The following is a 22,627-nucleotide window of genomic DNA, read 5'->3' as shown; positions in this document are numbered from 1 at the left end:
GCTCTCTCTCCAACTCAGCTCGAGCACAAGAAAGTCATAAATACTAGTCCAAAAGACAGTCCGCATCTCTACACTCCCCTCAAAGTGGATGTAGTCCATCATTCTTCGGTCTCTCGTGTCGAGGAGGGTCAGGCATTCCGTTCTCCTCGAACCAGATCTCGTCGGCGAAACGAAGATCGCTAGCTCGAGAGACGGACATGGTGGTGCTTCCTTTTGGAGCTCGGTTGAGCCAAATCCACTGAGAGAATCGAGAAGAAACGTTGCTGGTCAGATCCGAGACGCGGAGAGGGAAAGAGAGACGAGAGACGAAGGCGGATCGACGAGCCTTGTATCGAGCGTAATGCAGAACAGTAGGTCCCCAGCGTTTAGCCCAGTCGTCGGTGGGGTCTTCCCAGCCTGGCCAGACGAAGATGTTGTCGCTGAGAGGAGGGAAGAGCAGGAAAGTCAGGTTCGACGCGTCGCGTTCGCTTCTCTCTCTTCTTCGCTCACACGTCTTTGCAATTGCTGAAGAGGAGCGAGAAGCAAGAGATATCAGTGAGTGAACTCATTCAAAGACAAGGGGAGAGGATGAGCGTACAAGTGCAAGAAGGAAGGGACGATCTGGAAAGAAAACGCAGACGACGCAGTCAGTCGGCGCATCGACGGAAACGAGAGATAAAGGCGCGTCGAGGTCAACTCACAAGGCTCTTCTCCTCTTCTGGATTCCCCGTATGACCCTTAGAAACAGCGATGGCCTCCGCTTCCGTTGTATCGTCGCGTCCATCGCTGATGTCCAGACCGATCTCGAAGAAAGTTCGAGTGCAAGAAGTGATCTCCCAAGAGAGTGGAAGATCTGAGAGGCAAAACGGTCAGCTTCGATGGTAAAAGGAGCTTTTCGGGCGAGATGACGAACCCATGAACATCTGAAGAGGAACGGGCGAGAGAAGAAGAGTTAGAATCAGTGAAGAGCTCGACGCGTCTTCCTTTCGACAAAGAAAGCAGAGCAACTCACCTCGGGATGAACCTGTTTGATGGGATAAAAGAACCCTTGATCTCCTCCGACGTTATCCTCGATCTTCCCTGATTCCCCAGTCGTATAGGTTCCCTTCCAGATGGCAGAACCGACAGGTCGAACGACTCTCCCCATCGAGTCCACTTCGTCCGCGTAGTATCGGCTTCCCATGAACCGGACCTCTCGCATCCGATCGAGATCACTGCGTAGGAGACAGCCGAGTGAACGGAACAAGATGTCGATTAGCGCCTGAGACGCAGATCGGAGAGGAAGAAGAGCCCGGGGAGAGGGACGCGTTGAGAACTCACGCAGCCATGATGCAGCTACATATGCGAGTCGCACCATGCCAGGCATCATCTAGGGGAGCTTCAGGGTGGTAAGGGAAGGCGAGCATGGTTGTCGGGGAGAACTGAGGGAAGATCTGGTCCCAAAGAAGTGCTGGATCGACGATGAAGAGTCCGTCGGTGTCTGCGAAGAGGATTCGGTGGACTGAAGGAGGAAGAGCCTCGTGAAGGAAGAGCTTCATGAGCCCACCGACGTAAGAGTGACTGATTCGGGGGTCAGACGGTCACTTGAGAGGGCGACTCGGGGGACGCGAAGACTGACTGAATCGACCACATCTGCCCTTCCCTGTCGATTCGAGCAGCGAGATCCCTTTCCGGTCGAACGTAGAAGACAACCTTAACGTTGTGAGCAGGGCGGTGGACGAGGGCGAGTCTAGGGGCGTGAGGAGAGGAAGAGGGTGAGTGAGAAGAACTACATAGATGGACGCGAGCGAGAGGAACGTGAACGAAGAAGAAAGACGTTGTGAACTCACCGAGCCTCTAGGTACGTCGCAGCATCATCACTAGCAAGGATGTGTATCTCCAACGGTCGCGAGATATGCATGAGGAGACTAGAACAGAGAGAGAGAGCACAAAGGGAGGAAGGGAGGTCAGCTTGACGAAGCTCAACACCTCTCCTTCCTTCCTTCTTTTCCGACTCACCTCTTCACCGTCACAGCTGCAAAGCAAGAACGGATTTAAGGTTAAACTAGTCACGCGTGTGTATACATATTCCGACAACTCACCGGCCTCCTTCGCGCTATCAAGTCCGTAGGTGATGAAGGCGAACGAAATGACGTTCGAGCCTGAAGAGGTCGAGAGCGCCGTTGAGGACGAGGATCGAAGGGAAGCTGGCCAAGACGATCCATCTTGATTCGAGAATCTTGAGGCGAGGAGGAGTAGGATGAATACACAGGCGAGTGGGATGAGGAAGAGCTTCCTTCGCTCGAGAAATGAGAGGACGTTCATACGAAGGCGTTGGAAGTCAGCTTCGAAGGAGGTCTCTTTCGCTGAGTTCATCATCGACGGCCACGTCTTCTTTAGGCTTTTTTTCACAATATCGAACAGCGCTATGGCATCGCTAGACAGAGCTCAGCTCAGACAACGAGGGATTGGGATCTACAAACAGGTGAGCGAACGACCTTCGCTCTCTTCCTCTTCCAACTACCAGCTCGAGCTCACCCGACGTTCCTTCCCTCCTCGTTCTGCCTGCCCTTTCAGCTTCTTCGGCTGGCTCCAGACTAGTGAGCCCTCTCTAGTCACTCTCAGCACACCTTTGAAGCTCACGTTCTTCTTTTCTCTGGCTCTTAGCCCCGATCCTTCGTACCAGTTCGCTCTGCGAGTGCGAACCAGTTTCAGAAGTGAGCTCAGCCCTCCCCTCCCTCGACGCCTTGCGACCCCCCTCACTCCTCCTCTTCCCCCCCTGGTCAAACTCGAACAGAGAACTCGGATCTTAAAGATCTAGAGGAGATCAAGAAGAAGCTCGATCTTGCAGAGCACGTTCGGAAAGGTTCGTCGACGTCCTCTTCCTCCTCGCCTACTCTCCCCGATTCTCACTCCCTGACCTCCTTTCGTCCTCCTCCTTGATTGATATGGCAGAAACTCTCGCTCTGATTTCCCTCGCCAAGTATCGACATCTTCGCAGGACCTACCCTCCGCAAGACTGAGGCGATTCCGAGCGAAGAGATTCTGGTGAGCTCGGGCATCCTTCCTCTCCTCTCCCCTTCTCGCCTTCTTTCGTTTCGTTTGTTCTCGACGGCCACGATCTCATCGTTTCCCCTTTTTTCGGACAGAAGATATCCTGGCCCATTCTATGCCCTTCAACAGGTCGACACACTCAAGCTGCCGTGGGAATCCAGAAGCGATGCCCGGGCTCGTCGTCTCGCCTCGCTTCTTTTTCGCTTCCTACTCTTGAGGACGAGAACCGAAACCTTTTCTCTATGTTACGATTTTGTAAGTTGATCCAAATCTTACCTCCTTCTTCTGCTCGTATGTTTCCTTGAAACCTGACTCACTGACCGACGCGTCTTCTTCTTTCTCTCCTCACTTCAGACGATGCACCCTTCGCTCTTCTCTTTTCTCCTCCTCTTTAAGCTTCAGAACCAACACGTCACTCAGAAGCCTCTACCTCGCTCTAGTGGCCCTTCGGGGTCGGAGGACTTCTTATGGAGGAACGAGAAAAAGCACCCGCAACCCCGTCGGGCTCGTTCCACGCGTCGTCAAGCCGAACACTCTCCGTCCGATACTTTTTAAGATCCGTCCCCGTCTCTCCTCCCTATTCTCTCCCAACTTCCACCCACCTCGCTCAACTGATTCGACACTTCTCTTCTTACACAAAAGATGCAGCTCCTCCTTCTCGGCGCCTCTCGAAACATCGGACACCATCTCGCTCGACTTCTCCTCTCCGAGCCCTCCTCCTCCAACACCACTCTCACCCTCCTCCTTCGACGAGACCTCCCTGAAACCGATGCCCTCTTCCCTCACATCGCCACCGGAAGAGTCAAGATCGTCAAAGGAGACGCTCTCGTCCGAGACGACGTCGAACGAGCTTGGGTCGAAGCTGGAGCGAAGAGCTGCGACGCGGTCGTCTTCACCATTGGAACTCCTATGGACGCCCCTGGGTTTGGGATTGGGTGAGATTTGATCTCTTCACTCTCTCCTCTATCGCCCTCTCTGACGCTTCTTTCTTTTCTCCCTGCAGACTCGGGGGGGTAACCCTTCCCGTAGCCAATCTGTGCACTCTCTCACTTCTCAACGTCCTCTCGGTTATCGCCTCAACCCCAGGAGCTGATCCCAAGCTCATCGGACTCAGTTCGACTGGATTGGGACCTGAGGCTCACAAGAGGTTGCCTATCGCCTTCAGATCTCTCTACGGATGGTTGCTAAAACAGGTTCGTTCAGCTCGTCTTCTCGCCTCTCCTCTCGACCTGAGCTGACCCCCCTCGTTTTCTTCTTATGTTCTTCCTTAGGCTCACGACGTCCGTCTTCATTCCCTTTTCGAAGTTCCATGCCTTCGTTCAACTCTCTCGCTGACTTTCCTTTTTTCGCAGGACAAAGACGGACTCGAACACCTCCTCCACCTCGCCTCCCTCCACGGTCCTCACCCCCTTCCAGCTCCCAACCCAGCCCCCTCCGACGCCATCCTCCCACTCGCTCTTCTCGATTCTCTTCTTCCTCAGGTCAAGAACCCCGGCAATCCTTTCTCGCTCTCCAGAGTCACCATCGTTCGGCCTGGTTGGCGTGAGTTCCCTTTCTCTCGACGCGTCTTCCTCATCGCATTCGTTCTTCTTCCTCGTGATCAGACCTTTCTATTCATACTGACCATTTATTCGCTTATCCTTTGCTTGTATTCAGTAACCGGCAACCCCTCCCTCCTCACGACCTCCACCGTCCCAGCCTACGCCGCGGAAGAGAAGCTCTGGAAACCCAAATGCATCTCGAGGGAAGAGGTCGCGAGGTTCTTGTTCGAGGAGTGTTTGGGTTTCGGAGAGAAGGCGTTGGATTGGGATGGTAAAGCCGTCGATGTAGCTAGGCTGAGCTGGTTCTGAAAGGAGGGCGAGAAGCATTCATTCCGTCGCGTCGTCTTTTTGTTTTGGTTTGTCCTTCTTGTTGGCCCTTTTCTTCCTCACTTTGAGAACGACGCCCTACCTACTTTCCCCTCTTATAACCTTAACTCTCTTCTGATAATGGTCTCGCTTCCTTCCATTGAACCTTCATAGGGGAGGGGAAAGATAGGCAATCTCATCATCTTGAATTTGGACGCGTCGACACGTTCGAGGCGGAAAATTCGACTCAGCGAGGGCAGGAAGACGCGTTGGAAATGTAGGACGAACAGGTGGCATATGTTTAGATCGTTATCATAGATATCCCCTCTCTCTCTCGGATCAACAGCCTACTTTGACCCTCCCTCCCTGAACCTCTTTTTGATCTCGTCGGCGTCGTTTCGATTCTTGAACGGGAATCCACTCGTCCTCTTATCTGACCCAGTAGTCTTGCTAAAGTGTCCTGGCTCGTCGTTGAACATGCACTGCAACGTCACGCAAAGAAGGAGAGGTCAGCTTCGAGCGAGCGGGTCGAGTCGAGAGAGGACAAGACTGACCACCCAGCAACCCCAGAGACCGATGACGGCTGTGACGACAGAGAAGAAGACGGACAGGGAGCCGAGGGAGGTGTAATAGGAAGTTGCTGAGGAGATGAGGAAGGCTGGGGTGAGGACGAAGACTGAGAAGGGGGAGGAAGGCGACGCGGAAACGAAGGTCAGTCTGAGCTCGGTGGCAGTCGAGCGAAATCATGAGCTTTGACGAACCAGTTGTAGGTCTCTTGGAGTGAAAAGCTGAGATGGATCTGGACGGTTTGTTGGACTTTGGGAACGACGTCGGGGAAGGAGCGTCGACGTGAGGAGGGGGAGGCGCGGTCTGAGAGGAAGGAAGAGGGCAGAAAACAAGGAGCAGAGTCTCAGCTGAGAATGACATGCGACAGAGAGACATAATGGCAGCGATACAGAGGACGAACGAGGAGTAAGATCAAGAAGGCAAGCGTCCACATCCTACGAGATTGGGGGTCGAAGCGAGGAAGGCGGAGACGATCAGCTTTGAGTTCCTTCTACACCTGTTCTGAAGATCCTCGCTTCTCGAGCTCCATCTGTGAACTGATCCACTTCTAACTCAGAGGTACGACACTCACAAAATCCCAAGTTGCTGGCAGAGGAAGCTCTCCAACCCCGTCAGCCCATCGCCCACGACCTCCCTCCTCTTCCCCGTCCCTTGCCCATTCAGCTCGAGACTGCCCAGAAGGAAGAAGACGAGCCTAGGGAAGAAGAGGAGAGGGAAGCTGAGGAATACGAGTCCTCCTGCGGTCGTGTACGCCCAGAGGGAGATGGTATCGTCCGAAACTGAGGTCTCTGGAGGGAAGGAAGAGGAGGAGAGATCCTGGAGCTCGATGGATTCCTGATAGAGCGTTTTGACAGGTTCAGAGGGAGTAGGAGGGACGGGTCGTCGACTGGGGAGAGGAGGGTGGGCCATGACTGGATAGAAGTCGATTTGGACGAGGGTGAGGGTGAGGGTTAGGAAGGAAGAAGAGAAAGGAGAGAAGCGAGGTGAGCTCGTGGAGGAGAAAGCGAGCGACGTCATCGGCTCGTCGCTTCGACGTCTCCCCTAGGAAATTTTCCTTAGTTGATCAGCTGTCGCTAAGGTTTTCCATCTCCTACCCCCAAGCGACACTGTAATTTTCTAAAAAACTACTCAAGAAAGCATCCGACTCGTTCTTTCTCGCTGCACAGCGGAGTCGGCCTCTCGAACGGTTGTCACTCCTTCCTTCCCTCCCAACTTCCACCTTCTCTACAAACATGGTGAGCTCAAAACCTCGTCCTATAGGTCTCCTACAGCTCCCTGGCTGACACATGTTTTTCTTCTTTCAGTCTTTCGCAGCCAAAGTGAGCTTTCCAGCCCGGATCCGTTCTACACACGCCTCCTTCTTCCCATCTCCTCCCTCCCTTCCTTTGTTCTTCCCTCCGGCTTCCCCACCCACTCTGACTGACTCTCGCTTTCGTTTTTTTTTTTCGACGGAATCATAGATCGCAGCCGCCGCCGCCGCTAGTGAGCTCATCTCCTTCTTGAGATTATGGCTCTTATGAACGAACATCAACAACGACAAAGCTCGAAGGTCGAACACAGCTCATCACCTTCCCTCCCTCCCTTCCCTCCTCCGTTTTGCTCTCTTCCTCCAGGTGCCGGAGCTAAGCCTCAGGGCCAACAACAACCAGCCTATGGAGCTCCTCAGGGAAACTACGGGTGAGCTCGTTCACCATCCTGCGTCTCTCTGCCAGCTCAAAAGACGAAGCTGACGCTCCCCTTCCCCTTTGATCTCCCTCCCCTTCACCTTCGTCCAAGTCAACAACCCGCCTACGGAGCTCCTCCTCAGCAGCAACAGTACGGCCAGCAACCCCCTCAGGGTCAGTACGGAGCACCTGGAGGCCAGCAGGGAGGTGCCGCCTCTTCCTACTACGGAGGAGCTCCTCAGGGAGGTCAACAGCAGCAATCGTGAGTCGACCTTTTGCTTCCTCTCTCCTTCGAAAGAGCGCTGATCTTTGAATATCCCTCTTCTCTCAGCTACGGTGCTCCTCAGGGACAACAAAGGTGAGTTTGGAAGTCTGGTTTCGCATCTCACGAGCAGGAGCACGACGAGCACGTTGATTGACCACCGCCCCCCTCGCTCCGTTCTTTCTCCGTCAAATCTCCAGCTACGGCGCTCCTCCTCCTCAAGGTCAAGGACAGTACGGTGCTCAGGGTGGAGCGTCTCCCTATGGAGCTCCTCCTGTGCCTGGGGGACGACCCTCGTGAGTTCCTTCAGCTCAAAGGATGAGCTTGAACATCCGACTTCTAAGCTTCCGGTCGATTCTTCTTCCCTCTTCGTTCTCCCCAGCGGCAACCAATACTCTGCTCCTCCTGGCTCAGCTCCCGGAGGAGGTCAGTACGGCCAACAACAGCAGTCCTCTTACGGGTTCGTCTCGTCTCCCCTTCCTCGCTCGCTCTCGGACCTTTTCGTCGGGCTGACCGACGCGTCTCGTCTCGTTCTTTCCCAGTGCTCCTCCTTCCCAGCAGTACGGCCAGCAGCCCCCTCAAGGTCAGTACGGTCAGCAGCAAGGTGGTCAGCAATCATACGGACAGCAACCTCCCTACGGCCAGCAGCAGCAAGGAGGAGGTGCCTACGGACAACAGCCTCAGCAAGGACAGGGAGGAGGAACCACCAACCCTCAGGTCATCGCTCAGATTCTTAACCAGGCTGTTCAGAACCAGAACATCGGGTCGTTCGTGAGTTTCGAGTTTTCAGATAGAAGAGGTGAAGCGAGGGAGAAAAAGGAGAGACGCGTTCAGACCTCGTCACCTTTCGTTTCTTTTCGCAGTACCCTCCTGGAAGCGTTGATCAGCTCGCTCAACGAGTCGTTCAGTCTGGAGCCATCGAGAAGGTACGTTCAATCTTCGTGACATTTAGTTGAAGCGATGTCGGTGCGTTTCGTTTCGACGCGTCGCTGATCGTCTTTCTCCCTCCCCATCCTGCAGATCTCCTCTGAGTGGCGCATCCCCAAGGAGATTGCCTACGATCTCGCCAAGCTTGCTCTCTTCGACATGTGGATCCTTTGTGATGACAGTGGATCGATGGCTTTCGAGGAGAACGTAAGTTGCCCGCTTTCTCCGTTCGTCGAGAAGTGTGCGTCGAACTGACTTCGTTTCGTCCCTTTTTCTCTTTCAGGGAGACCGAATCGTCGAGCTCCGACTCGTCCTCCAGAAGGTCGCTTTCGCCGCATCCCTGTTCGACGCCGATGGAATCAGCATTCGATTCTTGAACTCAAGGGTCGAAGGGAACAACGTCACCAACGAGCAGGCCGTCACTCAGCTGCTGACCCAAGTCCAGTTCTCTGGACTCACCCCTGTAAGCTTTCAATCCTCCCTTTTTCGAGCCGAATTCTCTACTGATCGCCGTTTCCTGTCCTCAAAAGCTCGGAACGTCGCTCGATCAGAAAATCCTCCAGCCCGCCGTGCTTGGACCTGCTCGAAACGGTTCTCTTCGAAAACCCGTGTTGATTGTTTCCATCACTGACGGAACTCCTGCTGGAGAGGCTCCCGATCACATGTGAGTACGAATTTTGCTTCTTCTTTCTCGACGCGTCGTGCTGACTCCCGCGTTCTCCTTTCCTTCTTCGATCAGCTTCAAGGTCGTCACCAACGCCAGCAACGAGCTTCGAAACTCTCGCTACGGATCAGATGCAGTTTCGTTCATGTTTGCCCAGGTGAGCCAGCAGTTTCCCTTCGCTTCTTCGAGTTCTCCTTCCTCCCACGGACTGACCTCGATTCCTTCTTCGCGTCGCCAGGTCGGTAACGATCAGAAGGCCAAGGCGTTCCTCGGTACCCTCGACACTTCTCCTCAGGTCGGAAACCGTGAGTCCAACTCTACTCACTCTATCTCACACTTCGTTCTCTTCCTCGTTCTGACTTCGTTCTTCCCTCCCCGTCGTCTTCAGTCGTCGATGTGTGAGCCTTCGTTTCTCCCCTTCGCACTCGTTCTTCGTCATCTGACCAGCTCAATTTGTTCTTTCTAGTTGCTCCAACTACGAGAACGAATCGGAGGAGATGAAGAGGACAACCGGCATCGACCTCTCACCCGAGCTCTGGCTCACGAAGGTGAATCGCTGCCTCCTTCCCTTTCTCCTTATCGTTCTTTCTCGAACTGACTTTTTCTTGTTTGTCTTTGCATCCTGCGTAGCTCCTCCTCGGAGCCATCGACACCTCCTACGACTCCAAGGACGAGAGCGCTCGACGATAATCCATCAACTCCTCTCTTTCTTCCTCTTTTTCGCTCTTCGTTTTATGTTCTTGACGTGCTCGATCCGCTTCTATTTTCCTTACTTCTACGTACCTTTGCTTCCTTCTCGATTCTTTTAGTCCTTCTTCTTGATGAACGATACACGTCTATCTTCCTTCCCGAATCGTCAAGATCGTCGGAGGAAAGCAAGATCGACGCGTCGACGCGTCGAGGCTCTGTCTCTCTCCCCTCCCTATCGTTCTCCCAGTCTTCAATCTCGGAGAGAAACTGGTCGTTAAAATATATCGTTAGAAAAGAAGCAAATCCACTACGTAAGCGTAGGAAGAAAAAATAAACCGAGGCCAGCAAACGACGAAACTCTCCCCTCTCGAGAGCCTAGACTTGAGTTTCCTCGACTCGCTCGGTCTTTCCGTCGAGGGTTTGATGATCGACGGCGTTCTGAGTGCTTCCGAGCTCGATGGTTTGGACGAAAAAGAACGCAATGGCGATGGGGATGATGGCTGAGGAGGGTTGGGAGAGAAAGAAAGGAGAAGGGAAGGTCAGCGACGACGCGGTGCGAGGGAAGGAGAGTCAGATGAACGGGAGGAGAGACGTTGAAAATGAATGGAGCAGAGGAGCGTTAAACAGATGAAATGGGAGGAGAGCGGGACAAAGAGGAAAGAGATGAAAGAAGGGCGAAGAACTGACTGAGGCAAGTCGAGATGATGCAAAGTCGAACGGAGACGGTCTTGAACGCAGCTTTGAGCGCGTCTGCCATGGGATCGGCACTCGGGTATCCGTAGCCGCTACCATAGGGCCAAGATCTGGTGAGGAAGAGGCGAACCTGTCAGCGAAGGTCGGAAAGGAAAGGAGGAAAAGAAACGCTCACCGGATCTCGTTGATGAGCTCGGCGGTGGTCTTGTCGGGGAATTGAGTTCCGAGAATACTTAGAAGACGTTTGTACCAGACTTCGATTCCTGTCGTCAACGAGAAACGAAGAGAACATCGTGAGGAGAATGCGGACGAAGGGAGAGAGAAGGAGAACGAAGGGGGATGAGACGGACCGATGGAGGATCCGATATATTCTCCAAGGAATCCAAGGAGGAACACGAAGGCTGTAATGGACGCTACGTCGACGTGGATAACTGAAGCTTGAGCTGCGACGATGATAGCGAGGTGGGCAAATCCCGCTCCGATTCCCTGAATGATTTGGCAGACGATGAACTGAGAGAGAAGGGCAGTCGATCAGCATTCGGTCAAGACGAGGGATATGGAGAAACGAGCCTACATACTTCGGCTTTATCAACAGCGCCACCTGTTGAAGAAAGAGTATCAGTCAAACAAAGGAGCGAGGAAGGGACTGCAGGACGCGACGCGACGAACCTCTTCGGATCATGATCCCCGTTCCGACGAGCTGTACGACGAGTCCGGCCACAAGAAGCCACTGGAGTAGAGGTCCAAATAAACGTTTGCAAGTCAGTTCAACAGCAGTCGACGGTGAGAAAGGAAGGACGCGAGGAGGGTCGAAGGGAGAAAGACAAACTTTGCTCGATCTCCTGGTGAGAAGCATCGTGACTCCAGCAACGACGGCAGCACCATCTGTTCGAATGAATAGAAGTATCCAAGTCAGTATGAAGAGGCCCCGGCGCGTTGGAGAGTGGAGGACGACTAACAACTGGTCATCCTGAGAGCGTCCCTCAGATAAAAAGCGGACGCGCTGCCGAGTCTTTGAGGAGAAGCTCGAGAGACATCTGCAGATAAAGAGGGGTCGCAGGGATCAGCGATTTGCTACCGGTGAGCTCTTCCCGTCTTGACGGAAGCAAAACAACTCGCAGTGAGCCATGAACTGATAGTCGACCGAGACCAACAAGGCGAATTGTTGGAAGAAAGCGACGGCGAGGATGGCAAGAACGATCTTGCTCTGGAAGAGACGAGCGTAAGAGACTGGGGACTTCTTCCACTTGAGCTCGAACAGAACAAAGGCGGGGAAGAGCAGAAGTCCGAGGACGAGCAGGACGATCTGAACGAAAACGACGGAAGGGCAGGAAAGCGTCAGTCTCGAGACTCAGATCGACCCAAAGGAGAACTGCTTACCACCGTAGGAGAGTCCCAAGAGGTACTCGTCTTCTGACCGTATGAAATCCTGCCGAAGTAGGCCGCGACGATGATGAACGCGACGGAAACGGTGAGGATGGACAATCCGAGGAGCTGGAAGAGAACGAAAGAACGGAAAGATGAAGGAAGTATCAGAGACAGGTGGGCTTATGGAAGTTTTCAGAGCTCGGCCTATATATTTACGTCGAGCGCAGCAACCCTGCCGGCGAGACTCGTGGAGGAAGACGAAACCACCTCTCCCTTCGACCATTTGCGTTGAGCCATCACGACGAGAGCGACGATGGGAAGGACGAAGAAAGGGAGGATAATAGCCTGTGTTTCGAAAGAAACAAGAAGGAGCCGAAGGTATCAGAAGTGAACGAGAGAGAGTGGGTTGCTGAAGCGACGACGAAAGACTGACGAAGGTGAAGAATCCGAATCGCCAGGTGTTCGTCTGTCCGAGTCCAGTCACCATGGGCGGCCAGAGGAACGTGTTGATGAGTGGGAGAAGTGAAGTGAGGCTGGAGGCGAAGATAAAAATATAAAAAGGGAGAGGATTTGATCAACAAGCCGATCGAACGACGCGTCGAAATCGAGCTCACCTGAGAGCCAGTCCTCGGAACCTGAGCGTAGTAATGTCGGCGATCTGTAGAAAAAAAAGTTCAGAAATACGAGAGGCAGTAGTAGCAACTAAGCTGAACTCACAAGGATAGCAGGAAGGACCGAAACTCCTGCGTGCCCAATGTATCGACTTCGAAGAAAGAGAAAGGCGAAGAAATTAGGACATCTGCTTCGCCAAACGATGCAAGTAGAGAAGGCCCGAACTCACAGCACGTCTCCAGCTGATACCTGCGGGCTGTGCCTAGCGCTGCCCATCAATATCAATCCGAGGAAGTAAAAGACAAAAGCGACGCTGAGCGCTTCGCCTCGTCCGACACGGTCTGAGAACTTGGCGTAGTAGATCTGTTGGTGAACAAAAGAAAGATAATCAGCCGATATACAACGTTATTTTTTTGTGGAAGCAAAACTTACGGGCGTGATGGCTGCGAAGACGTAGCTGAGGAGGGCAAGGAAAGACAAAGGTCAGCGACAGCCAGCGGTTCGGTTCGAATCTCTCCTACACGAGCAGGAACGAAGAAGGTTATCAGATGATGTAGACAGCGTTAGATATCCTCGTTTGATACCCATCAAGGAATATTGAGGCACTGAAGGCGAATTGGGGGTTCTGAACAACGAGTTTCGTCAGTGCAACGAAGTCGACGCGGCGAATCGAGGGAGAGAAAGAACGAACCGACATGTTCTCCAGTGAGCCGATGAAGATGAGACATCCAAGACTGATGAAAGAGAGAGGGAAGACGACGAAACGGAGGGAGAGGAGCAAGTCAGTGGGTGACAGCAAGAAAAGGGACGTGAGATGGAACGGGAGCGTTGAGGGCGAAAGACCGGCAGACATACAGAATGAGGATGACCCAAACGGTCCTCTTGCCCCAAGAAGCGTTAGCTGAGTGTATCTTGGTGATTCCTGGATTGGTTGTTGAAGCGTCGGATCCTAGTACGAGAGGAGAAGATCCATCGGAATGGCTTCGGTGAAGGTGGGTCGAAGCAGAGCCATCGTCTCTCGTAGAGTGAGAAGACAGAGACGGGTTGATGATGTCGGTCATCTATAAAGAACGAAGGAGAAGGACAAGGAATGGAATCAGCAACTCGTCTCTGAGGAAAGAGAGAGAGGTTTCGGGGCGGTGCAGAATCGGAGGGAGAAAGGGAATGGACGAGAAGAAAGAGAAGGGGTTGAGAGACGTCGGTACGAGCGGATGGGGGTACCGGTGAGTGCTGGCAGTATAAGAAGAAGAGTCAGTACTCACTGTAGTTGATAGATGGGTGGCGAGGGATGGTGGTGGTTGAGAGAAGAAAGGAGAACGCCCAGTCGAGATGGACGATTGAACGCGTTTTGGGTTTCGACTGCCGGACCAGGACGAAGCCGGCGAGAATAGGGGACCAAGGACGAGTGAGGTTACGTAACTATTCGGCTCTTGGAGAGATTTCGGACCCTTTTGATAAGAGAGAGCGAGAAGGTGACTCACAAATCGCTGTCTCTCGATCTTCAGAGCTGGCATTTCTGACCTGTCCTCCCTTCCCCAATCGCGTCAGTGCTCTTCTATCTAACGCTGACTCGTGCTGTTTTCCCAAACTGATTTTTTTTAGAGTCTCGGTGGTTTCAGTCACTCGAGGATCATCGCAGAACTACGGCCAGTTGAAGGACATCCCCAGCATCATGGTCGCGCTCCTCCTCGAGACGTTCGCTCCTTCCCCTCCCCTTTCTTTCTTCGCTTCTGCTCCTCTAGAAAAAAAAACGTCGAACCTTCATAGCCAAAGGAGTCCGCGATATATCTATGACTGTACGAAAAGTAATAACGATTCAAACAAGGTTGTGGTGATGAAAACAGACGTGCTCGTCGTGCGAGTCGCCTACAAGTGAGCAACCTTTCCCCTTCTACAATAGTAAACCTTGGGATGAAACGCATTACTCGTTCCAGCTCAGCCAAGCCATGCTTCGAGAAGAAGGACATTGAAAGCTCGAGTCAGCCTTCCTCGTCTTCGACTCTTTCCTCCTTCCCTTCGAAAACGAGGTAGATACTCACCAGCAGATCCCAACCCCCATCGCCATCATCTCCTTGATGAGCTGCTTTCCAGACTTGCAGTCAGCGAGAAGCTCGGGGACCACCGTAACGGCTCTGCGAAATAAAACAAAAGAGGAGAGGTCAACGAAATGTTCGACGAGAGTCGAAGAGAGATGCAACATACCCGATGAAAAGGAACGATCCAGCAACGATAGGGATGGTCAGATCCGACGCGTGAAGCGAGGTACCGAGGATTCCAGTGGAAGCTGAGGAGCGAGAGAAGAGGAAAGGAACGCGTCGGTCAGCGTGGAAGTCAAGTCGACAACGCGTCGATGGACTGACTGGTAAGCATTCCTGCGACGAGATCGGGCGCGACGGTAGAGTGAGAATCCGAAGAGGCCGAAAGGTTCTGGATGAAGATCCCGAGGAAGGTTCTGCGAGCGGGAGGGAAGGAGGGAGAGGGTCGAGGTCAGTAAAGTAGCGGAGAGTAAGGGGAGAGAGGGAGAAGGGGCACGAACCCGACGAAGGCTCTGCAGGTGAAAGTCAACGGGAAGAAGCATCAGACGGAAGGTCAAGAAGGAAAGGAAGGTGGGGGAGGAGAACGAACCCAATCGCTGAAGAGGGAGAAGGGAAAACGAAAAAGGAGATCAGTGCTCGTGCATCGAAAGATCACAAAAAAAAGGGTGAGGGAAAGAAGCTCACCGGTGATGAACTGACTACCCATAGCCTGCTTCTTCGTGAATCTGTACGAAGGAAAACGAGGAGCGAGAGATGAGTTTCGAGAACGGGGAGACGCATTGCCTTCTAGACGAATCGAGAGAGGACCTACCCGCTCTTAATCAGGATCGAGTAGTCCGCGATCTCGTGGGGAATCTAATAATATAAAAGCGAATGCGATCAGTTGGCTGATCTGTGAACAAGAAGAAAACGGAAGGAAGAGAATCGAGAGACGACTGACTTCGTGAGCAAAACAAGCCAACGTCGTCGTAGCACCGATAGCAGGCGAAGCGTAGAACGAAGCAGCCATGGCGAGTCCATCCGTAATGTTGTGAGTAAAGTCGGCGACTGATCACGGTCGTCCGTCCAATCCCACACAAATCAGAAGTCAGCTCGAGTTCAACGCGTCTCTCCCGCCGTCCTTCCTCTCGAAGGGACTCACAAAGGTTCAAGTAAGCTCCAGCCTTCGAAGTCCGTCCTTCTACGTGCTTGACCTCCTCAGCAACACCCGCAACCTCTCCAGCAGAAGTAGCAGCTCCTCCTACTCCTCGTTTCCTCAACTCCCCTCCCGTCGTCGAGTCCTTCTCCACCGCCGAGCTCCTAGCAGTCGAAGGAGCAGCGTGAGAGTGTCCGTGCGAGTGTCCTCCTTCCTCGGCATCGTCTCCAGCGAGGGAAGAAAGGTATCTCATCGTCTGGTCACACACAAACAGAAGGAAACGTCAGTCGAGTCGAGTCGAAGAAAAGGTGCGGTTGAAGAAGCGGAACTCACCTTATCAAGCATGAAGAACAACGCGAACCCTCCAAAGATCGCACAGCCGACCAAGACGTTCCTCTTCGGCTCAACCACGACGATCTTGACATCCCCAGAAGGGTGAGGCTCGCCGAGGAAGGAGTGAGGGATCAGGTTGAGGAAGGTGTCGCCCAGAAGACCTCCGGTGGCGAACTGATCGAATCAACAACATCAGGAAGTCAGTCCAAGCGAAATCGGACGCGTAATATGCTGGGCTGAGGGTCGTGAGTGGACGAGAAAGCTCGATGGGGGAGAGAGAGGGAGGGAAGTGGGCTGAACGAACGGCAATCATGACGTTCAAGTTCTTCAGGTCCAGATCAGGAGGGATGAACGCAAGGATCAGGTTGGGAAAGGAAGAGATGTAGAAGGTTGCAAGCAAGGCGTTGGATCCAGGTCTGTAAAAAACGAAGGTCGAAACCGTCGAGAGACGAATCAGCTCGAGTCGCGAGTCGAGCTCGTTCGTCCTTCCTTCTCCCTCCCTCCCTCCTTCGCTCCCTCGTCCTCCCTTCATGCCTAGGACCTCAAATCCTCGAAGGAAAGAACCTTCAGAGTCGGCAAAGGGATCGGGACTCACGACTCGAAAGGAAACAAAACAGCAAACGCCTTCTTCATGAACGCAGACTGCTCCCCTCCCTGAGCTTCTTCGGCTTGGATCCTGATGTCGTTCAAAGCTTTCACAGGGGTGCAGGCTTCTATTTCGCTCAACTGTTATAAGCAGCACGCGCAAACACCAATTCCAAACCCAATGTTGAATCTTGTCAGTGGAACGAAGGAGCGGGAGCGAGGGAGGAGATGGACGAAATCTCGAGAAGGAAAGAAGGAGGTTGAAGTGGACGAGCTCACGTAGATGGGCGAAGGAGCGAACGAATCTGTTTCCTTGAGGAGTGCGAACGCTGGGATCGCTAAAGCCACGAGAGCGAGCAAGAGGGCTAGCAAGAGGGCGGAACGGGGAGCCATGGTGAGAGTTTGGGAGAAGGAAGGGAGTCTGCGACGAGTTCATGAAAGGTGAGTCCTTTCATGGCCGAGATGGTTGGCTTTTTCGAAACAAATGACGAGCTTCTTCGGTCAAAGTAGACTTTGTAAGGATGGGAGAGAGTCAGAGTTGATCTCAAATTTGCTTGAAAACGAGAGCTCGAAGAAATGAGGTTGCAGCCAGGGAGGGCTGAAGGGAAGAGGACGGAAGAGAGAGAGAGAGAGGGGACGAGCTTCGAGTTGAGGCAAGGTCGGAGGGTCAAAGGTTGGAACTCAGAGTCGGGACGAAGGTCTCTAGAACGATACGAGGAGAGTCAGCTGAATCCCTGAACTCGAAGTACAAGCGAGCTCAAGTTGAGATGTCTCGTGGGAAGGACGACGGAGGTCACCGTGGTCGATGAGCTCGCTTCCTTTCCTTCCCTTCTCCTTCCTCTGTTCCTCCCCGCTCCTCAAAACTCGACCCAGTGCCAACTGAGGTGCACCTCCAGCCTCTAGGCCACCTCCCAGAGCTCAAACGAGACTTACAGAGCTCTCTCTCCCCTCGTCCCAAAGACAGTTCCAAGAAGCTCATCGATTCCATCTCTCCTCCCCTTCCTTCCCAGACCCTCGCTGCTCCCTTCCGAAGCAAGTCCCCCCTATTCGAAACGAGCAAAGCGTCTAATCCTCGAAACGAAGGTCTCCTCGCCTTGGTGCTGTGAATCGCAAGAAGGAGGAAGCAAGAAAGGTCAGCTCTCGCTTGAGTCCGGTTCGACCTTCGATTCGACTCGAGAAGAGAGGAAACGTACACAGGATGGGATGAAGTTGAGCGAGGTAGGTGATGGCCCACCTGTAAAGACGATGGTTGTATAGGTGAGAGTCAGCGAGAGGAAGCAGGGGAAGGTGGAGAGAAGAGAGAGAAGAAGGAAGGAAGGGGTCGAGCTCACATCAGGTAGCAAGCGGTGAGGGTGAGGAGGATCGAGGTTCGGAGAAGACTGTAGGCACACCAAACCAAGCGAGAGGATGAGCTTCTCGAGCTTGTCAAGCATAGAATGGAGAAGGTGGGACGAACGTCTGATTGACTCCCTTGGGAGTAGCGAACCAGGAAACGGTGGAGAGAGCAGCCTGGAGAGTCGGACGAGGCAAGTTAGCTTCGCTCTCTTTGAGCTTGAACCGATGAAGACACAGGGAGAGTACTCACTATAACGAGTGCTACGATGACGATGAGATATCCACCCATGATTGGTTGTTGTTGTTTTTGGGAGGAGGAGGATGACGGTTTGGGAGAGTTGAGCTTCGGGCGACGGAAATCGAGGCTCGACGGGCTTGAATTCGTCGTCCAAGCTCAAGCACGGTCTTGAAGGATTGCGACTTCGATTCTCACTCTTTTAACCACCAACCACCACCACCAGCACCACCTCCTCTTACTCTATATCCTAATCTCTTCCCTTCGACCCTCTTCGTTCATGCCCACCTCCCCTCTCCTTCCCAACAGCACCCAACCTCCGAATCCTCCCCTCCCTCTCCATCGACGACTCTCCACTCCTGCCTCCTCCAAGCAACACCCTCGAACCCGCACGCCTTCGCCTTCCTACGGAGCTACCTCAGGATGGGACGAAGTAGGAGAAACCTACTCTAGCTCACCCAAGAGCGATCGTTTGCTGGGATGGAGAAGGAAAGGAAGTGCTTTCGTCGTGTTCGCCTTCCTCCTCGGAGTGTTCGCTCTTTCGTTCTTCTCGACAGACGAGGAAGGAGCAGCTGGTTGGTTTGGAGGAGGACACGATGCGAAGAAGGGATCGAACCCTCTAGGTGAGTTTTCCTTCATGAAAAAACCTTCACCCGATATCGAGCTTCGTCCTTCCAACTTCGAACGCTATGTTGAGCTCGGGCTGAAACTCAACTCTCTCTCTCTCTCCCCCTTTCTTTTTCATGAACGTGCTTCAGTTCCCTCGCCTCATTCTCACTTCCTCAACGTCGCTAGCCTTCCTTCGCACTCCCTCACCTCTTCCATCAGCAAACCCTCTCATCGTCTGATCATTGTAGGAGACATTCACGGTTCCATAGCTCCTCTGAAGAAGCTCCTCAAGAAACTCAACTACCAACCCAAGAAGGACGTTCTGCTTCACGTTGGAGACACTGTAGCCAAAGGACCCGACCCCCTGGAGGTCCTGGCTTTGCTGAGGAAGTACGAGGTGATGGGGTGCGTCCGATCTTTCTTTTTTTCGCAGTTCTGCGGGTTGGGAGAGGTCCATTGGAGGAGACGCGTCGCCCGAGGTTTGAAACCTTCGGTTGCTGACCCTTTTGTTTTTCTCTCATTCGCTCGTCTCTGTTTCGTATATAGAGTCCGAGGGAACCACGATCAACCCGTCATCGAATGGAGGTCGTGGATGGAGCACGTCCTGCCCGGAGGATGGCCATTTGCTGAGTTGGACGAGTGGAGCGAGAGCTACGCTAGGAAGAAGGCTGGGTATCTGCCGATGGACGGAGAGAAGTTCAAGTGGCAAGGAGAGCATTTCGAGATTGCTAGGTGAGTTTTTATGGATCTCGATCTGGGGAAGGGAGGGAATGCGCGAGGGAGGGAGGGGAGGGGAGGAGAGAGGGAGGACCTTCGCGTCCTCGCAGTCGAGCTTGGGACGATCAGACGAGGGCTGATCTTTTTCTTTTTCTTTTCAACACCTTCGTGGTGCGGTGTTGTGTAGGTTGATGACGAAGGAGGATTACAAGTACTTGCTCTCGTTGCCTTTGGTTCTGCATCGTGCGTCCCTCGTTCTTTCTTCCTCGACGCGTCTCTTCCCTCCTTCTCCCCTTTCCTCTCGACGCGCCCCTCTCGACTCCTTAGCTCACTCTCTCTTCTCTCCCACCACGCTCCCTCTTCGTTCTCCTCAGTCCCCTCCCTCTCCACCCACATCGTCCACGCCGGTCTCCTCCCCGTCGACCCAACCCTCCCTCGCTCCTCCCCTCCTCCAGCCTGGCAACTCCCCGACCCCAAACTCCCGACCTCAACCACGCTCAACCAAACCTCTCGAGAACTCCTCCTCCTCACCTCCATCCCTCAGAACACCGTGCCCTGGAACGTCCTCAACATGCGCTCCATCGACGACGACGGGATCGTCTCGCAGGAGACGCTGGAAGATGCGGGGTGGAGCGAGGTTTGGAACGAGGTGATGGAGGAGTGTCGGAAGAGGGGTGGACCGAAGACTCCGGTGGAGGGGAAGATGAGATTGGGCAGTGAGGAGCAGGAGGTTTGGGAAATCGAGGAGGAGAGCGAAGAGAGAGAGATGGGTGGGGAGGGAGAGGTGGATGCTGAGAAGAAGAAGAACGAGAAGGGAGGGAAGAAGCACAAGAAGGAGAAGCATGAGATTTCGTGTGAACCGATCTCGATCATCTATGTACGTCCCCAACTCAATCGCTCTCTTTCCTTTTGCTTCCCGCCCTCTCTTTCCGTCTCTCAAGCTGACCTCTCTCTCTCTCTCCTCCCTCCTCCCCGGTTCTCTCTCTCTCTCTCTCAACAGGGTCACGCAGCCGGCCGAGGACTCGACCTCAAGAAACACTCCTTCGGTCTCGACTCCGGCTGCGTCTACGGTCGACGTCTCTCCGCTCTCGTTCTCGGGGATCTCACGACTTTGGATCTCGAGAGCTCAAGCTGGATGGAGAAGGGGGATCTGAAGAGGGTGATGGTCGGCAAGAACGAGGGGAGGGTGGTCGGGTTGGATTGTGAGTTGGGGGAGTAGTTTTTGGAAAGGCGGAGGAGGGTTGTTGCTTTTTTTTCATGCTTCGTTCGTTATTTTGTTCTCGATTGTTTTGTATGGACTGCTCTGTCTTTTGCTCTGACTCTGACTCGACTACTCTAATGATACTTTATGATGCGATCTTATTTTACTGTAGGTACTAGCTGTGGTGCTCTTCGAGCTTCATTCGCAAGATCGAACAATGGGAAGACGCGTCGAATCGAACGACGCGTCCTTCGTTTTTGCCTCCCTCTCCCGTCCAGCACTTCTCGAATCGTGAAAATCATCAAAACCAAGCCTAAACCCCTCGACTCAACCCTAACTCCAATTCCTCCTCCCACCAAACCCCGGCTCCTTGGTCAACTCCCTCTCCCTCCTCTCCCTCGCCTCCTCCCTCTCCCTCCCACCGCCCCCGCCCAAGTCTAACTCCCTCTCCTTCCGACCCATGTTCTTCTTCTCCTTCTTCTTCGACTTCCCCAACAACTCCGTCCCTAGCACCCAGCGATCAAGCACGAAGGTAGCCGCGAGGAGAAGGATGGCCTTCTCCCACCAGAACATCGAGTTCTGTTTGGGTTCTTCTCGTTTAGGGGCTTTGATGCCTTGGGAGTAAAGATGGGCGTCCCAGAGAGCTGTTGAAAAAAAAAAGGAGGATGAAAATGTGAGCGGGAGGATGAGGAAGAAGGAACAGACGGAGGAGGGAAGGTCGGAAGGGCTTGGAGGAAAGCGGGCTGACCTTCGAGACGAAGACGTTCGTGTTGAGCGACTCGGAGTTCGGCAAGCATTTTTTCGGTTTCGGAGAACATGGCAGGACCTCGACAGACCTGGAGAGGGGAAGGGAGGCCAAGAGGGGAAAAAAAAAGACGACGCGCCGGGGAGGAGAGGGAGGGACGAAGAGAAAGCGAAGAAAGGGTGGAAACAGAGCGAAAGTGGAAACGGTTAAAATCAAAGAGAGTCAGCTCAAGACGATGAGGATCTGAACCGACGGCAGATGGAGAAAACAAGAATCGAACGACGCGGTTGGCGAACTCAAGGAAAGACGCACCTTCCTCGTCGTGTAATTCACCACCATAGGGGAATGGAAAGTTTTTGGTATACCAGAGATTTTCTCGTCGTTCTCCGCTGACTCGACGAGGACTGCTGGGGGTACCGCTTGGAGAGATCTGGACGCGTCGCAAAGAGACAAACCGGAAGAGGACACAGAGGAGATTGACAACTTGGTCAGCAATAACTTCTTGTTCTACCGAGTACGATTAGATGATCAATGATGAAACAGGTCTATGCTGACTTCTCTCTCCTCTCCTCTCTCATGAACGACCTCATCTCCTGCCACTGCTCCTCGGTCGGCCTCCCTCCTTCGACGAGCGAGTAATCGATCTCGAGAGGGAAAGGGTTGGTGACGCTCATAAAGATGGATCCGGATCCATGGTGGTTGGTGACCTCGGTGAAGAGGCTTCTGCAGAGGTCGGAAGTGATGCTGGGCGTGTGGCTGAAGGAGGGAAATACGAGAGGAGGGAAGGTGATGAGCTTGGAGAGGAGGAAGGAAGAGGGCGGAGAAAGTTCGGACAGACTAGTGGACAATTCGAGAGGGTTTAGGCTTGAGAGGTGGCTCTACCAGAGGTTCGAACGTCGGTAGAGGGTTGGGATCTATCGAGAGGAAAGAGAGGAGGGAGAGGGAGGGAAGGTGAGCTCGTGCGATCTCGCATCTCTCTTGAATCGTTTGAACGATCCAAGATCAGGACTGACCTGCTTCGAGAATGGCTTCTGGAGGGACGACGGTCACTCGCCTCTTTTGATGCAGTAGCAGACTTGAAGTTTGAGATCTTGAAGGTCGAACGAGGAGAGATGCAGGGACGAAGGGACGAAGCGGAGGAGATCCAGCCGAGCGGAGGAAGGAAGGCGATCCGAGACTCGTCTGAACGACCTTTGCTGAAGCTCTCGAGGTAGAGGGTATAGATCTGAGCATGGCGAAGAGGCCGCGAAGGGATGAGCGAAAGAGAGCGTTGTCGTTTGAGGGAAAGAAGGAGGAGATGGTGGGGCCGAAAACAAAAGGAGGAATCGTCGACCATTTCGCGGCTTCACCTCCAACTGCATTTGGTCCCTCCCTCGCCTCCTCCCACCCT

The 22,627-nt window shown here is 53.5% G+C and overlaps 10 protein-coding genes across 10 annotated transcripts; 4 read left to right on the top strand and 6 right to left on the bottom strand.

Moving 5' to 3' along the window:
* Positions 1-19: 19 nt before the first annotated feature.
* On the bottom strand, positions 20-2,294 carry BDY24DRAFT_376820 (uncharacterized protein). The gene is made up of 12 exons (XM_076638705.1): positions 2,061-2,294; positions 1,978-1,993; positions 1,809-1,886; positions 1,598-1,708; positions 1,300-1,539; positions 992-1,193; positions 893-902; positions 681-832; positions 578-600; positions 490-504; positions 326-419; positions 20-238 (listed from the first exon to the last, which is right to left on the bottom strand). The coding sequence occupies exons 1-12, from the start codon at positions 2,281-2,283 to the stop codon at positions 80-82; spliced, it is 1,323 nt and encodes a 440-aa protein (XP_076500306.1). The 5' UTR covers positions 2,284-2,294; the 3' UTR covers positions 20-79.
* A 48-nt stretch (positions 2,295-2,342) lies between these two features.
* BDY24DRAFT_376819 (uncharacterized protein) lies at positions 2,343-3,436 on the top strand. The gene is made up of 7 exons (XM_076638704.1): positions 2,343-2,443; positions 2,536-2,558; positions 2,626-2,675; positions 2,756-2,824; positions 2,914-3,006; positions 3,108-3,267; positions 3,367-3,436. Exons 1-5 carry the CDS (start codon positions 2,387-2,389, stop codon positions 2,979-2,981), a joined length of 267 nt encoding a protein of 88 aa, XP_076500305.1. The 5' UTR covers positions 2,343-2,386; the 3' UTR covers positions 2,982-3,006; positions 3,108-3,267; positions 3,367-3,436.
* BDY24DRAFT_376818 (uncharacterized protein) lies at positions 3,300-5,051 on the top strand. Its single transcript, XM_076638703.1, has 7 exons — positions 3,300-3,568; positions 3,650-3,947; positions 4,016-4,205; positions 4,284-4,292; positions 4,365-4,554; positions 4,669-4,909; positions 5,034-5,051. The coding sequence occupies exons 2-6, from the start codon at positions 3,655-3,657 to the stop codon at positions 4,860-4,862; spliced, it is 876 nt and encodes a 291-aa protein (XP_076500304.1). The 5' UTR covers positions 3,300-3,568; positions 3,650-3,654; the 3' UTR covers positions 4,863-4,909; positions 5,034-5,051.
* A 93-nt stretch (positions 5,052-5,144) lies between these two features.
* BDY24DRAFT_376813 (uncharacterized protein) lies at positions 5,145-6,376 on the bottom strand. The gene is made up of 5 exons (XM_076638702.1): positions 5,998-6,376; positions 5,827-5,860; positions 5,621-5,729; positions 5,414-5,535; positions 5,145-5,341 (listed from the first exon to the last, which is right to left on the bottom strand). Exons 1-5 carry the CDS (start codon positions 6,333-6,335, stop codon positions 5,207-5,209), a joined length of 738 nt encoding a protein of 245 aa, XP_076500303.1. The 5' UTR covers positions 6,336-6,376; the 3' UTR covers positions 5,145-5,206.
* A 262-nt stretch (positions 6,377-6,638) lies between these two features.
* Positions 6,639-9,796, top strand: BDY24DRAFT_376808 (uncharacterized protein). The gene is made up of 18 exons (XM_076638701.1): positions 6,639-6,661; positions 6,731-6,745; positions 6,887-6,908; positions 7,040-7,103; positions 7,203-7,352; positions 7,422-7,448; positions 7,553-7,648; positions 7,735-7,812; positions 7,895-8,123; positions 8,216-8,278; positions 8,373-8,486; positions 8,563-8,742; positions 8,810-8,943; positions 9,019-9,100; positions 9,182-9,248; positions 9,332-9,341; positions 9,410-9,491; positions 9,574-9,796. The coding sequence occupies exons 1-18, from the start codon at positions 6,659-6,661 to the stop codon at positions 9,631-9,633; spliced, it is 1,476 nt and encodes a 491-aa protein (XP_076500302.1). The 5' UTR covers positions 6,639-6,658; the 3' UTR covers positions 9,634-9,796.
* Positions 9,797-9,889: 93 nt separating this feature from the next.
* On the bottom strand, positions 9,890-13,820 carry BDY24DRAFT_438244 (uncharacterized protein; the record flags this gene model as incomplete). The annotated part of the gene is made up of 20 exons (XM_076644344.1): positions 9,890-10,133; positions 10,321-10,436; positions 10,502-10,589; positions 10,677-10,836; positions 10,905-10,927; positions 10,996-11,056; positions 11,156-11,211; positions 11,286-11,363; positions 11,428-11,632; positions 11,707-11,820; positions 11,911-12,039; positions 12,128-12,227; positions 12,309-12,352; positions 12,412-12,457; positions 12,536-12,669; positions 12,739-12,763; positions 12,891-12,931; positions 12,998-13,040; positions 13,162-13,367; positions 13,788-13,820. The coding sequence occupies 20 exons, from the start codon at positions 13,818-13,820 to the stop codon at positions 10,009-10,011; spliced, it is 1,827 nt and encodes a 608-aa protein (XP_076500301.1). The 3' UTR covers positions 9,890-10,008.
* Positions 13,821-13,953: 133 nt separating this feature from the next.
* YKE4 (Zn(2+) transporter YKE4) lies at positions 13,954-16,790 on the bottom strand (the record flags this gene model as incomplete). Its single annotated transcript, XM_076638700.1, has 15 exons — positions 13,954-14,100; positions 14,177-14,255; positions 14,346-14,438; positions 14,509-14,590; positions 14,667-14,758; positions 14,843-14,854; positions 14,932-14,938; positions 15,027-15,067; positions 15,154-15,197; positions 15,283-15,389; positions 15,484-15,733; positions 15,811-15,984; positions 16,115-16,226; positions 16,406-16,536; positions 16,675-16,790. Coding segments are annotated over 14 exons (1,289 nt in total), but the record flags the coding sequence as incomplete, so codon positions are not given.
* A 670-nt stretch (positions 16,791-17,460) lies between these two features.
* VMA9 (H(+)-transporting V0 sector ATPase subunit e) lies at positions 17,461-18,019 on the bottom strand (the record flags this gene model as incomplete). Its single annotated transcript, XM_076642987.1, has 5 exons — positions 17,461-17,495; positions 17,589-17,629; positions 17,727-17,774; positions 17,852-17,904; positions 17,981-18,019. The coding sequence occupies 5 exons, from the start codon at positions 18,017-18,019 to the stop codon at positions 17,461-17,463; spliced, it is 216 nt and encodes a 71-aa protein (XP_076500299.1).
* Positions 18,020-18,170: 151 nt separating this feature from the next.
* On the top strand, positions 18,171-20,664 carry BDY24DRAFT_376791 (Metallo-dependent phosphatase-like protein). The gene is made up of 6 exons (XM_076638699.1): positions 18,171-18,588; positions 18,724-18,979; positions 19,121-19,306; positions 19,479-19,534; positions 19,666-20,168; positions 20,292-20,664. The coding sequence occupies exons 1-6, from the start codon at positions 18,246-18,248 to the stop codon at positions 20,508-20,510; spliced, it is 1,563 nt and encodes a 520-aa protein (XP_076500298.1). The 5' UTR covers positions 18,171-18,245; the 3' UTR covers positions 20,511-20,664.
* Positions 20,665-20,825: 161 nt separating this feature from the next.
* BDY24DRAFT_438240 (uncharacterized protein) lies at positions 20,826-22,510 on the bottom strand (the record flags this gene model as incomplete). Its single annotated transcript, XM_076644343.1, has 6 exons — positions 22,251-22,510; positions 22,076-22,151; positions 21,793-21,993; positions 21,550-21,667; positions 21,241-21,328; positions 20,826-21,136 (listed from the first exon to the last, which is right to left on the bottom strand). Exons 1-6 carry the CDS (start codon positions 22,468-22,470, stop codon positions 20,826-20,828), a joined length of 1,014 nt encoding a protein of 337 aa, XP_076500297.1. The 5' UTR covers positions 22,471-22,510.
* Positions 22,511-22,627: the final 117 nt, after the last annotated feature.

Source organism: Mrakia frigida, assembly GCF_051309035.1.
Source record: "Mrakia frigida strain ATCC 22029 unplaced genomic scaffold BDY24scaffold_3, whole genome shotgun sequence".
Lineage (NCBI taxonomy): Eukaryota > Fungi > Basidiomycota > Tremellomycetes > Cystofilobasidiales > Mrakiaceae > Mrakia > Mrakia frigida.
This window is presented reverse-complemented; position numbering and strand designations above follow the sequence as displayed.

What these genes read in the sequence shown, in the direction of transcription:
- BDY24DRAFT_376820 (XM_076638705.1), bottom strand. Translation starts at nt 2,283, where the DNA reads ATGAACGTCCTCTCATTTCTCGAGCGAAGGAAGCTCTTCCTCATCCCA. An exon ending in GGGCAGATGTGGTCGATTCA is followed by an intron (nt 1,540 to 1,597) that starts GTCAGTCTTCGC and finishes CCCCCGAATCAG; the next exon opens with TCACTCTTACGTCGGTGGGC. An exon ending in TGTAGCTGCATCATGGCTGC is followed by an intron (nt 1,194 to 1,299) that starts GTGAGTTCTCAA and finishes TCTCCTACGCAG; the next exon opens with TGATCTCGATCGGATGCGAG.
- BDY24DRAFT_376819 (XM_076638704.1), top strand. Translation starts at nt 2,387, where the DNA reads ATGGCATCGCTAGACAGAGCTCAGCTCAGACAACGAGGGATTGGGATC. An exon ending in AGTGCGAACCAGTTTCAGAA is followed by an intron (nt 2,676 to 2,755) that starts GTGAGCTCAGCC and finishes AAACTCGAACAG; the next exon opens with AGAACTCGGATCTTAAAGAT. An exon ending in TGCAGAGCACGTTCGGAAAG is followed by an intron (nt 2,825 to 2,913) that starts GTTCGTCGACGT and finishes TTGATATGGCAG; the next exon opens with AAACTCTCGCTCTGATTTCC.
- BDY24DRAFT_376818 (XM_076638703.1), top strand. Translation starts at nt 3,655, where the DNA reads ATGCAGCTCCTCCTTCTCGGCGCCTCTCGAAACATCGGACACCATCTC. An exon ending in GCCCCTGGGTTTGGGATTGG is followed by an intron (nt 3,948 to 4,015) that starts GTGAGATTTGAT and finishes TTCTCCCTGCAG; the next exon opens with ACTCGGGGGGGTAACCCTTC. An exon ending in CATCGTTCGGCCTGGTTGGC is followed by an intron (nt 4,555 to 4,668) that starts GTGAGTTCCCTT and finishes GCTTGTATTCAG; the next exon opens with TAACCGGCAACCCCTCCCTC.
- BDY24DRAFT_376813 (XM_076638702.1), bottom strand. Translation starts at nt 6,335, where the DNA reads ATGGCCCACCCTCCTCTCCCCAGTCGACGACCCGTCCCTCCTACTCCC. An exon ending in TGCCAGCAACTTGGGATTTT is followed by an intron (nt 5,861 to 5,997) that starts GTGAGTGTCGTA and finishes CCAATCTCGTAG; the next exon opens with GATGTGGACGCTTGCCTTCT. An exon ending in GTCTCTGGGGTTGCTGGGTG is followed by an intron (nt 5,342 to 5,413) that starts GTCAGTCTTGTC and finishes GTGACGTTGCAG; the next exon opens with TGCATGTTCAACGACGAGCC.
- BDY24DRAFT_376808 (XM_076638701.1), top strand. An exon ending in CGCAGCCGCCGCCGCCGCTA is followed by an intron (nt 6,909 to 7,039) that starts GTGAGCTCATCT and finishes CTCTTCCTCCAG; the next exon opens with GTGCCGGAGCTAAGCCTCAG. An exon ending in AGTCTGGAGCCATCGAGAAG is followed by an intron (nt 8,279 to 8,372) that starts GTACGTTCAATC and finishes CCCATCCTGCAG; the next exon opens with ATCTCCTCTGAGTGGCGCAT.
- BDY24DRAFT_376791 (XM_076638699.1), top strand. Translation starts at nt 18,246, where the DNA reads ATGCCCACCTCCCCTCTCCTTCCCAACAGCACCCAACCTCCGAATCCT. An exon ending in GAGCATTTCGAGATTGCTAG is followed by an intron (nt 19,307 to 19,478) that starts GTGAGTTTTTAT and finishes GGTGTTGTGTAG; the next exon opens with GTTGATGACGAAGGAGGATT. An exon ending in GTTGCCTTTGGTTCTGCATC is followed by an intron (nt 19,535 to 19,665) that starts GTGCGTCCCTCG and finishes CGTTCTCCTCAG; the next exon opens with TCCCCTCCCTCTCCACCCAC.